This window comes from Triplophysa rosa, linkage group LG10, assembly GCF_024868665.1.
Source record: "Triplophysa rosa linkage group LG10, Trosa_1v2, whole genome shotgun sequence".
Taxonomy (NCBI): domain Eukaryota; kingdom Metazoa; phylum Chordata; class Actinopteri; order Cypriniformes; family Nemacheilidae; genus Triplophysa; species Triplophysa rosa.
The window spans coordinates 20,886,583-20,899,795 of record NC_079899.1 but is presented as its reverse complement, the minus strand read 5'-3'; the positions used below and the strand labels follow the sequence as shown (position 1 = coordinate 20,899,795).

Sequence of the window (13,213 nt, the reverse complement as noted above, 5' to 3'; positions counted from 1 at the left end):
ATATTTCTCATGCTGATAAATAAGTGATAGCTTACTGAAATGGTGAACTGCTATTTTACTTCGTTTTAGTCTATTTTGCGAGTGAAACTTGTTTTCCGGCTGCATTGAGTCCATAAAACTAGATTCGGACTAGTGGATGCCGAATCATGTTATTTACACATGTCATCTGTCTGTTCTGCGTGTCTGAGTGAATGAACTGCACAGTTTAACGTGCTACACGCGTGATGCTCATGAATTTGTCTGCGTCTGCGCTTTATGAGGACATGAGCACATGAACTTCATCTCCAGAGTTGCTCTGAGAGTTTATTTCAGAACATTTTACTGAGTGAAGCTAACGCACTAAAAAGTAAGCGTCTTCCGACGACCTGCCAAAATAAAAGTCCGGGTAACTCTGTATTTTTATGTGGACAAATATATTACTATTTAATAGTAAAAAAAGAAACTAAAACTAATTTAGATAAACTAAATGCATCATGCATAAGCTGAAGTTAGTTGTTTACCTTTGAAATTATTCTTTCTATTTTAATGTTTCATATTTATACATTTGTATTAGGCCTATAATGCATTTTGAATGTAATATGGCAATGGAATGTACTAAATGGGTTTAGTTTTCACAGATATGAATGTATGCAATTTCAGCAATAAATATGTAATTTTTTCTAAAAAGGAAACAAATTAGTTGTTCATTTTAAGAGACCTGTCTTATTTTCTCTTGTATATTTAGTATTGCTCTTTAATAAAGAAAACTTACTTATTATCCGAATACCCGATTAATCGATGGAAAATCAGTAGAATACTCGATTACTAAAATAATCGATAGCTGCAGCCCTAATTCGACAACATGAATTTAAAATCATCAATTTGATCTAATGTACAAATTTGTGGATAACACATGTACCTGCTGTATATCTGTTCCAATCAGCAGTTTCAAAACTTACAAGTTCCTTAACTTTCTAAAGGTTGGTGGACACGACGTTCATAAAAAGAAGACAGGAGCCATGGGGTTTTCATTCTGAGCTGGGGAAATTATTATATGGCTCATCCATATGTTCAGCAAAACCTGTGAACTGATGAGCGAAGCGTTGTTCTCTCATGTGTGCAATACGCTTCTGTGCCCTTCGCTTTCTCTTTCCATTTCCCAAAAGTCATTTTATCATTTTAAATCTGGAGAATTATAAATACGACCTGTGGCACTCGCACGACGCTTGCTGCAAATGAGCTCCAAACAAAGGCTGTCAGTTCAGTTGTAAGCCATTTTAGTATTAGTGAATCCTAAATCAAAGTATGTTTAAAACAGTCCACTAGGGGTGCACCGGTGACATCCATCTCAAAACTATTTATGACTCTATGGTTATAACAACAAGTCCTTCATAAAGTGACATGAAAAAACTTGTCTGCAATCTATACATTTTGCCTTTACATCGATCACCATCTATGTTTAAAACATAAAATTGCAGGTTACTTTACGCACTTCTTTACATTGGTAGAAGCCTGATAACGTCAAACCGCTATTTCTTGCAAAAATATGACTTCTCGGAAAAAAATGAGAGTTTTAAACACTGGTTTTTATGTAAGAAAAAAACTGCATTTATTGTTACGTGAAAATGTACAGATTTAGCTTTAATACAAAGTCACACTTATTCTAAAAAGACAATGAGAAAGTGAACTATTCAGGGCGCATCAGTAAACCAGCAAAACACTTTGTAATTAAAGCACCTCTGTACTATGTCTACTGCATTTAAGAATGTGCATGTTTTTGGGCTAATATTACCCACAATGCCTTGCTCTACCTCCTTTGACGTGAATGTATGCAACAATGTGAAGAAAATGTTATTTTATGACCTACTACTTGAGCCCAGGAAGGGTCTTTCTGTCCTCAACTGATCAAGTGGACTACACCGTACACAACAATCAATCTAAATCATAGAGAAAATCAAAACCAACGGCATTCACAAAATCAATTTTATGCTATCTTCGAACCCCGGCTCATTTGCATGTCTGCAGCACCTCGCCACCACACCTGTGATGAAAATACAGTATCACGCACCCTGAAAAACTATGATGAATTAGACGTCTAAGAGAACGCCTGAGCTAATGATAATCCAAAGGCAAAAATCCAAGACGACCTTCAGCGAGAACCTGATCATTAATCATCAGGCGATACGGCCAGCATTTCATTACCGGCCCACATGTGATAGGTGCTTCCCTATATGCCTGTTAAAGCGAGGTGATCCATTACATCATCGCAATTAACACGGCCGTGCACGGTGGGGGCGGAGAACTGAGGCTCGAGGGTTAGAAGGCGGAGAAACAGGTGGTCTGAAACATGAGTCTAAAGCGCTTTTAAATGTTTAGTTAGAAACAAAAATCACATTTGTGCTCTACAGTTTGCAACTTTAAAAGAAAAAATTATTACAGCAGCACCTCGGCCGTGTTCTGTTAGAGTGCCTTTTTCTGATTTTGTTAAAGGTCTCTGAGAGAAAAACACGCCTGGAGTGTTTGTTGGCGGAGTCTACAAGGCAAGATGCTGACTTACTTGGAACAACAACCTGTGTGAGAAGCAGATTAATCATTTAGACAAGGAGGAAGGGAATGCTTCTAGAGCGCAAGTAAAAAGAACGGAAGAGGAAAAAAGTGGAAAAAAAACTTTCCCACATCAACAATGTTTGCCCTTAAAAGAATCTGCCAACCCAAACTGAATCTAAATTCCATTTTTCTCACAATCAGATTACTGCCAATCCACCAGAACCAGGAACTACCTTCATAGAGGTTTGAAATGACAAGATGATGACAGAATTTTTATTTTTGGGTAAACCATGCCTCTAATTCAAGGAAACACCATTTTGTATAACCCAGCAGCCCAGCGTATGAGATCAACCGGATCCCCAGGGCCGGCTGGAGATCAGGTTTGATGACTAAGTAAAGGGCCCAAACTATTGTTGTACCTTGTCAATGCAGTTTTGACAGAGCTGAATAAAACATAAGGACAAAGAGGGGAAATCTCCTCGAATGTTCTTTTCTGCCTCTGAGCTATACTCGGAATATAACCCTGTAATCAGTCTCTCAGACCCGAGAAGCATTCCACTTCAGCAGGAGGGTCATGAGGAGGACGTTTTAGCTTCTCTGGGGGAAGTCGTGTGGAATAAGCCCTCGCTGAAGTCTAATCTGCTGCGCAAATGCTATGTGAGTGCTGGTCAAGGACTCAGAGACTTGCAAACTATCACACTTGTAAACAAACGTCAAAATCGCAAAGACATGAATGTGCACAAACAACAACTAAAAACTCACATGCATTCACACAAACAAAAACAGATATGTAGCATCTATCTGCAGTACAGTGTATATCTCTAACTATCTATAAATATATCCAAATTAGGGCTGTTAAGCGATTAATCGCGATTAATCGCATCCAGAATAAAAGTTTGTGTTTACATAATATGCACAATACATGCGACATATATTTTGGTTTTTTATAAACACAAAAACTTACATGTATATACATTTAGATGTATTTATTTATATTTAACAATAATTGAAATTATATATAAACGTTTAGTAATTTTTATATTTTTTTAAGTATGCGTGTATTTGTATGCATTTATAAATACAAAATACACAGACAGTACACAGTACACAGACATATATTATGTAAACACAAACTTTTATCACAAATAAAATTGTCACAAATGTGCATATCGCAATATGTATTTTGCAATGATTCGCGATTACTAAATATTTTAAACACAACTATAAAAAGTCTCTTTTTTAATATTGTGAAGCCCTAGCTTTACCAAAGAAAATCTCTAATTCTGCATGCCACCTGACTTACAGATGTCTTCCAGGCTATTGAATATAAATCATCCATGTTAAACGCAGTAAACAAATCTAAAATATTTCCATTCTGACACGACATCTCTTGATAGTCTAGCAATGAATTTTCAAAAGTCATGATACACATTCCTTCTTCAGCTGTTGTGATTTTTCGCAGTGTAATCGGTCAACCACGATAAAACACAGATCCACTCCTCGGCGAAAACCTCACACAAGGGAAGAGATCATACAGCCAGACTATTTTCTGAGCAGTGGGTAGAAAAGTGCATTTCGAGTCTCTCAGCACCAGGGAAAACAGATTACACCCGTTTGTGCTCCAATGCCTGGCTGACAGAGGAAAAGCCTAGTACAACTCTGAGCGCATGCATTATTCAGCGAAGCTACAGCTCAGTGTGCCACCGGTGTTGTCGTCTAAAACTGCGGGCGTCCATGTGCAGTAATCAAAGCAGGCCAGAGAGCAGCTTGTCTCACTGTGATATCCTGCAGTTTCTACATGATCGTTTCCGAGGATCTCAGACCTGAGGGGGGTGGCACTAGTTTCCAAGATTCACTCTCATGGTTTAGATATGCAACCTCTTCTGGTAGATCTTAACTTATATAACTAAGCTGCAAAATATATAAAAATTATTAAAATACCACAAATGTGCACATCACAATGCTTTGCAATAAATTAATGATTTGAATCCTTAAAGGCCCGGTTCACAGACAAGGCTTAGCTTAAGCCAGGACTATGTCTTAATTAAATTAGGATATTTAAGATATAATTTTTTTTAAATGCCTCAGAAACATTACCGATGTGCATCTTGAAACAAAACAATGACACTGAGATATTTGAAGATTCATGTCAGTTAAGACAACTCAAACATTCATATTAATGTTGGACTAGCCCCAAGTCTTGTCTGTGAAACCAGGCAAAAGTTACGTATAGTCAAAGTTTTGCATCTGGTGGATCCAAAGAGACCGGCTCACAAATTTTAGTGCCTGTTTTTGCATGACAATGTTGAAGACGACAACAATCAAAAAGAATACACGTAAACATGAATGTTGGTTATGAAAATGTCATAAAAAATGGTCTTAAACTTTTGATCAGCTGACGAACAGCCTGTTTGAGTTTAAATTAAGTTTTCAATAAATTGCCTACTCTCTGTTTTTTGTCTCTTGCTCCTGTTTCTTGTTTTGGCATTTTGAAGCAGTACTTACAACCTGGTTACGATCCACCAGTGAGAAATGCGAATACTTGTAATGTTTTCCCCAGTCTTAAGATTTTGTTCAGGAATGTATTCATTGATTCAAACTTCTGCATATGTCTATTTTTTATAACATCTATATTATGTATTTTTATAAATACAAGTAATGTACAATTTGGGGGCTTTTCACATCACATTCTGATATATTTATTCAACTGCAATGCATATAAATAAAATATGACAGTTCTAATAATCTGTTATATAATATACTATGTTAAGTAAAACTGTGATGATATTTAGATATTCAGGAACGCAATGCGTTTGTTTACTGAGATGTAACAAATTATCAAACACTGAAAAAAGTCCATGTATTTCGACATAACAGAATGCTCTATTTACTGTATGTCCGTCATAAAAACATTTGTCAACTGCAACAAATTAACAAATGCAATTTTAATTTGTTTTAAATTAAATTTTAATGAACCATTTACAAGTATGCACTCTTCAAACGGTTCCTCTTCTAAAAAAAGTTAATTGAGAAAAAGAAAAGAATGAAGCATCTGCAACTAAAAATGATTTACGGTCGAAAATGGTTATGAATCAGAGCAGGCTGGAGTTCGAGCGTCACAATTATTCTCAGGTGGTCTTTTCAGAGGTAGATAACAGACATTATCTCTCTCATCTGGCTCTCACTGCTGCACTCCTTCTGGTTTCTTTGGGGCCACAGTGACATTGCTCGAAAAAAAAAAAAAAAAATCCTCACTATTCATAGAGCACATTATCTGGAGGCATTCAGCTACAGGTTAAAAGGGGCAAAAGCATCTATTTAAGAAACACCAACTGTGAACCTGGTGATTTCTAACACCGCAGGAATACGTTCTAAGCAGTCCATTTCGCCACCTTTGACTGTCAATTATGTACCAACTTTGCGGGAGAAGCATGAGAAATGCACAAAAACCTAACATGTAATATCCAACAGCATATATTATATAACTAAAAAGACAGAGAATTATGAGAAATGGATTGTACATCAATCCAAACTGTGTTTCAGACATTGAGATATTTAGGGAAGATGACTTTAGTCACAAAAGAGTATTTGTATTTAGTCTATGGTTTTGCGCAATACCAACAACAAAAATATTTCACAAAGCCCTCTTCTTTCTCAATGGCTTCCTTCCAACCTGCAGCTTTCGTTTACAAACCACTTCTTACTACCTTACAAACCCATCCTTAACAGATAAAATCAAGTCCAGCCCTACTTATTTCCTCAATAAATATCCTGTTTCACTCAAAAATAATTTACAATATAACCGCATTAATTTGAGCAGACAAATTAAACATTAACAATTGAATTCATGAAATGACGCTTTCCTAGCAATTCAATCAAAAATGAGTTAGAAGTTGCTGGGATGCATAATTTTGTTCAAAAACAGCTCAATTCAGCACAACAAAATAAAATTAAAAATGAAGTGTTTGACTTGACATATCGTCTTGCACCGTGTCTACACTGGATGCGGCACATTGCGGACAATATTTAAAATTACAATGGGTTCTAATGCGTTCTATTGTCTTTTGTTGCCGCGACTGGTATAGACACGGTGTTAAATTATGGAGATGGTCAGAGATCTTAACAAGCAAAATGCGTGGTGACGCTTGTGTGCACCTTAGATCTTAAACCGCCCCCATTTATAGTGTTCCCAAAACTGTTTTTGGAATCCCTGAGATCCTTATATCATACAGAAGTCATGGTGATTTAACGGCTGGGAGGGAAGGCACAAAGAGCAGGTGGCCTGGCCTGCAGAGAGCGGAGGCATGCTTAACTGTGTGGAACGCCCCTCATTACACCAGTCACATGCAGCGGCCATTACAGAGCCGCAACACCTGGGAGCTCTCCCATGATCCCCTGCACTGTTCTCACTGAGCAATCACACATGCTTGTCCTCCTGCCAAACATTGAACACCTCTCGAAATCCACCTCCCTCACGAAACTTTAACTCCGAATTATGAAAATCGCTTGTACCTCAAGTATCGCTGGGGTTTGTCTTAAACCACTTTTTAGTGCCCTATGACGTGAATTTGTATTGTATTGACCCAATTATGAAAATTCTCTCACGTAGGCTATACTCACCCTCAAGCATATGACTTACATTTTATATGCAGGCCTCAAAAAACATCATCATAAAAGTAATTCAAAACACTCCAGTGGGTTAAAAAGAATGTCTTCTAAAGCTAAAACGATGGTTTATAAACGAATGATTTGTCAGAGAAAACCATTAATATTTTGAGAAAACTGTCTGTGTTGCTGAATATCCATTTACTGCCAATTATTGTTTAATTGCAAACTAATTTCTGGGAAGAAATCTAATTACGCTTCAAACAAAAACACAATATTAAAAGGCAGCTAAATGTTTTGCCGCACATTAAAATGCATTACGTAACATCTTGATGGTAAGTACATTAATTATGATAATCACAAGGGCAATGCAAGCATCATAAAGTACGGTATGTAAACACATTAACATGCTACTACATGCCTAGTTAAAAACGCAACAGTTTTATGAAGTTACAAGGGGTCTCTGCCGTCGCTCTATCTGATGTCAAAGGCCCCTGCAGCAAGTAAATCAAGTGAGCAGTCTATTCGAGAAAAACACTACTTAAAAGGCTTTTAAATGCAGTTAACCTGTGCTAGTGTCCACCACAACTCAAAGAAACGTTGTAGCTACGTTGAAAAAACAAACCAAGAACGAGCGGTGAACTAAATCGCCTAGTGAGAGAATAATTAGAAGCCAAACCTCTCCTCTATATTAAATCAGAGGCCTGCATTAATTCTAATCAGCGTGTGTAGCCAAGCTTGACTGCCGGCCCCCAGGGGCAAGGAGAGCGGCACCCAATCCTTCTCACCCGAGCCTGGCAGAGAGTGCAGCTGGCTCGGCCTCTGATCTTCAGGGTTCAGCGCTTTTCTCCAGCGACTGCCACACAAATTCACACACACAGGTGACAGACTCCAACCTTTCCCTGCACCAGCTGCTTAACTGTACCTGACAGAGCTGTTTAAATGGCCTTTATACACAGGGGTAGAAAGGGCATTTTATCGCCCTGGAATTTGTCGTTATGATCCTGCGAACGACGAGCCAAATTGTGTTTTAAAGCACTTTTAATTTCACGTAGCGTTTTTTGAAAGCTTGATCAATACATCAATTATGAGATTACATGTTGATTACTGATATGCGCTTATATGCTGTCATGTCGGTTTGAGTAATGTGCTGACCTGGATGACATTTAATAAAAATGCGATTACTTATTGGACTACATGTAATTTAAGGTTACGTGAACACATAAAACATGGCATACTGTAAGAGTGTCAGCAAATTAATGGCACATTTTATTTTTAATGGTTAAATATTTCACAATTCACAAAAGGGACAGTTCACACAAAAATGAAAATTCTATCATCATCTATTCACCCTCTTAACATTTTAAACCTGTATGACTTTCTTCTGCAGAACGCAAAAGAAGATATTTTGAAGAATGTTGGTAACCGAACAATGGCGGGATTGTATGGACAAAGCTAGTCTCAGCCTCAGATGTCACGCCCACGGACCGTTGGCTAAACGTCTGATGCATAAGGCACATTTTTCTGGAAACAATTCAGCACATTCGAAGTCGTCATCTAATTGGTTGAATTTTACAGGATTTCCGGTAGACGGTCCGCCTGGAAACAACACGAAGCTGTCTGATCTAGAAGTAAGCTGTTGTGTTTACAACGGTTGCAATAAAAATTCAGCACAATCGACTAAACGCTTAATTCTTAAAAGTATGCGAGGTTCACGGCATAAACTTATAATTATTGTTGTTGCTGTTAACTTCTGACACGTTCGTGAACGTACACAGGTCTGCGGGGACATTTCCACACCTATAAACATGCCACGGCACAAAACGACACGTGATTGGTTGCTTTACCTGTCAGTCATATGGCCTCTTGGGCGGGCCTTGGCCAAAGAAAGTGGCGAACGCTTAATCTAGACCTTCAGTGTGAAGGTATGGCTACGCGAGACTAAACCAATGCAAACCAATGACAAGCGAGTGAGTAAATTCAAGCAAAAAGACGTAATCCTCACATCCCATTGATCTTCTCTTTGGTCATCTAGCATCTAAATGCTAATATGTAAATCACTTAATTCAATCCAAAGCACCCGAGAGTTTCAAGAAAAAAAGATGTCCACATAGCAGATTTCCAAAAACACAATAACTCAAAATGTTTTACCTTTGATTTGACAACCCAGTAGTCTTCGGTGCCATACTGCACATCTCTGAGAGCCGTGAGGTAGTCATAACTGATAACAGCTGTCTGAAAATAATTATTCAAAGAGGAAAAAATGACTGAATGTGCACAGACAAGCTGGATTGAACTTCTCAACATTGCTGGCAGAAATATGCATATATCATGATAATACTAATTTATTATTTTAGCTGCAACAGTGTTCTTGCTTGATCCACTTGTGCGATACAAAGAAAGACCATTTTTAGGATGTAAAAGAAAATACTGATATTTACTGTCACAGCTGCCCTCCCAAATCGGATGATGCTATGGTCATTGAGGTCAAGATTTTTGCTGTACAGGTAGAACCCAGAGGATGCGAATACTGCAGTGGCAACAGATGATACTTTCAGTAGTCGACCAGCCATGTGAGATCCTGCAAAAAGACATTATATACTGCACTCTTAGGTTTATGCAACAAATTCAGTATTCTGAAAAGGTGTAGTATTATTTGTTTATCCGGGTCAATCATGAGAAGCTGAGACACCTAACCCCAGGCTGAGCTGTCCCTGTAATAGTTGTACTTTTAGCACCATCTAAAGTAGTATTTAATAAAAAAAAACACATTTTAATAGATGTTAGATTTAATTACTGTGTGTGTTTAACTATATGAGCAGTTTGGATTAAACAATTCATTTCTAGGCTAAAACCAGCCTAATCGGTTTGGATGGTTTTATGTGGTCTCCCAGCCGGTTAAAGGTGTCCTGAACTGGGCTTGTTTATTGTTTTATACTGTTGTATGTGGTCTACTTATGACGTTCGCATGGTTTTTACATTCGAAAACATCAAAATCTATAAGTAATAGGCTATTTTCTACCCGGGTTTTGAGGCCATCTCGTCAAACGCTCTGTTTAAATGGGCGTGCCCATTAATGACTTAGAAGTAAAACCCACTGCTATGATTGGACAGCAGTTTGCGTAGTAAACTTAGTTGGAGCCTTCTGTGAATTTGGTTAGACACGTAACGTTAGGTTACACATTATCAGGACATATCAAGCGATCTCTAACAAAGCAATAGTGACGCATAGTACAAATATGTTTTACTCACATAAGATTGCTGCGCCATTCCTGTCGGATCCAATATTGACTGCACAGCACAGCTTTTTAATTTTAGTCTCTCCGCAAATCCAGCGCCTTGTTCACAAAGGAATCCATGGTGAAATGACGCAAACAAATGCTCAATGTTTCACCCACGTGAGCAGGAACGTACTTAAAAATAAACTTCAACCACGCATTCCTAATATCAGAATCCGAAGGAAGCGACTGTGTTCTTCCACAACCAGGCGCTGCACAATGTTGCATGTTTGTTGCTTGGTCGCTCTAAATAAAAATAACAGTGAAACAAGTCCTCACTTTTGCACATATGACACAGGGCTAGCCGCCCTCGAGAGCCGTTTGCTAAAGTGACAGGGTTGCCAGATCTTCACACAAAAAAATTAGCAAATGAAGACAAGACAAAAACAAACCATAAAATGCAAATTGTTTATATATTTTATAAGACCAAAAATTCTTAAAATCTGCAACAGACCATTGATTAAGACCTAAGAGCTGAGGCTTTTGGATGTAAGACCAAACAACATGCATAAAACCGCTTATTAATAACAAACATGGCAACACAGCAAAAGAGCGCTGTGTGATGTAGCCTTCCAAGCATAAACACAACACAGCGCATAGCAGCAGTTTAGTTTAAACTGACGGACAAAACAAATCTTTAGCTGAAATATATGTCGCTATGGTTACCAGTTTGTCGATCATCACAAACGCGGGAGTGTGTACTATGTGTGGCTAAAGTCATTCGCGAACCAGTGGGCGGGGCTAGAGAAGTAGTCGTTAATATTTTTCTGTGGAGGCGGTGTTCAACCTATCTATGATAGATAGGTGCATTCCAGGACCTGGCGTTCGCTGAGCCTGTTGTCAATAACAGTTGTAATTTCAGTAACAAGGGCATTTTCAGTTCTCAGTTCTGACACTTACAGGATCGCTTGAATATGATTCCCTCTTATACAACAAAATCTCGGGTTAAAATTGTGGTTTTAATTCATGGCTCCTTTAAGTAGGCTGGTTTTAGAGGAGTTTTGACCAATTTTTTTAGCTGGTCAAGGGTGTAAGACCAGTAAACACCCAACAGGTAAAACCACCTGAATATCAGTTTCTTGGCCAGGCTGAGAAGACTTAAACCAGCTAAATCAGTCAACCAGCTTAAGGTATTTTAAAATGTGTATTATTGTTTTTAAAGAATACAGTAACCAACCCTACAAGAAAACGAAACAAAAAAGAGGGGAAAAAAATGTAAAGTAAAGACTAACAGCAACATCTGAGGGGCGTGACTTAAAGGCATTACGTCACTGGGCTTTGACATGTGACAATGTTATGAAAACGAATCAGCTAACGGGAATTCTGGCTTTAACCTAAACCAAATCGCGTCGAACACGATATTTGACAATGAAGAAAGTGAAACAGTACAGCGACACAGTTTACACGTTTAAAGACATTCTCCTATAATATCTTTATAACAGTAACAGTAGTCTGTGTCTGTGCATTAAAGGACGCGGCCAGGTGATCACAAACGCCATAGTATATATTAGTATTATGCAAAAGGTTGCGTAACATACACCGAGACAAAAAATCTTGCTGCTTGAGACATGAACTAACAGCAGTGATTATTCCAGATAATCTTAAAAGAGCAGATTGATTTACCTTCATTGACTGTGTTCCCACGCCGTCATCCAGCAACCGGTTTCGCTGACCTTTCAACTTGCGCGCAATGCATTGTGGTTGTCGTAGTTGTTACGCTCATTGGCCAATGGCAACGTAACAAAGACTAGTTATTTAATATCATGCTTATGCAGAATTTAGGATTAACTTTAATACTGTTAAACAATAGATATTTTAAATACGAGTAAATTCCTTTTTCCACATCATTAAAGTATGATGACAATATAGAAAATGGAAAGACCATAACATATTTTCTATTTCATGATTTGAATGAGCAGATGTCATTCGGTGTAACTAATGCACATCTTTCTCTTTAGGAATCACATAATGAGTAGCTCATTTACTTCTGTAAATCTGTAAACCTACTGAATCAGAACGTTATAAAAGACTAAAATGAATGAAGTATCCATTAAGGATATATACAGTATCAGAATCCACTTTGGAATGTGTTATACTGTATAGTTTAACTATTTTTCTCTAGGTGTAGAGGGAAGGAAATTATAGAGGATTATGATTAATAGCCTTTTAGAGATAGCGTGACCATCAGTGTTGGGTGTAACTAGTTACTAAGTAATTAGTTACTGTAATTGAACTACTTTTCCCTTGAAAAAGTAAAGTAAGGGATTACTCTTATTTTTTCTGTAATTTAATTACAGTTACTTCTGATGTAATTAAACTAAATACTTTGTGTAATATGTGCAGAGGTGTAAAGAGTACCTGAAAACCATACTTAAGTAAAAGTACAGATACCTTGCAGTGAAAATTACTCCATTACAAGTTACAAGTCACCAATTCCAAAACGACTTAAGTAAAAGTCTTTGAGTATCTGATTTTAACAGTACTTGAGTATTTTACTCATACTGAATGTAGGCTCAAAGCAGCACTAGTCCTCAACACTTAAGAGACACATCAGTGAAAAACTAGAAACAGTTGATTTGTGAGGTGAGCAATCGCATTTATTTTCTTAAATCATAATAAGACTGAACACCTCAAAATTGCAACGACATCATGGTCGACACCATAACCTACGTCATTACAAACACCCTAAGTCTCATTTAAGCTCAAGTGCTCATAAGTAAACCAAAGTCCTTCAAAAAGGTCTCTTCAATATAACAGATAAATAAAATAATGTTAAGTAGAATTAAAAAGTCAAAGCCTTTTTG

The 13,213-nt window shown here is 37.6% G+C and overlaps 1 protein-coding gene across 1 annotated transcript in view; it reads right to left on the bottom strand.

Annotated features, from left to right (window-relative positions):
* adck1 (aarF domain containing kinase 1) overlaps nt 1-12,096 on the bottom strand; it is a 100,410-nt gene extending 88,314 nt beyond the window's left edge. Inside the window, exons 1-3 of the mRNA XM_057344472.1 lie at nt 12,033-12,096; nt 9,573-9,712; nt 9,283-9,366 (exon numbers count right to left, since the gene is read on the bottom strand). Coding sequence (XP_057200455.1) covers nt 9,283-9,366; nt 9,573-9,704 — 216 coding nt within the window. The 5' untranslated portion in view covers nt 9,705-9,712; nt 12,033-12,096. The remainder of the gene's footprint in view (nt 1-9,282; nt 9,367-9,572; nt 9,713-12,032) is intronic.
* Between the last annotated feature and the right edge of the window lie 1,117 nt (nt 12,097-13,213).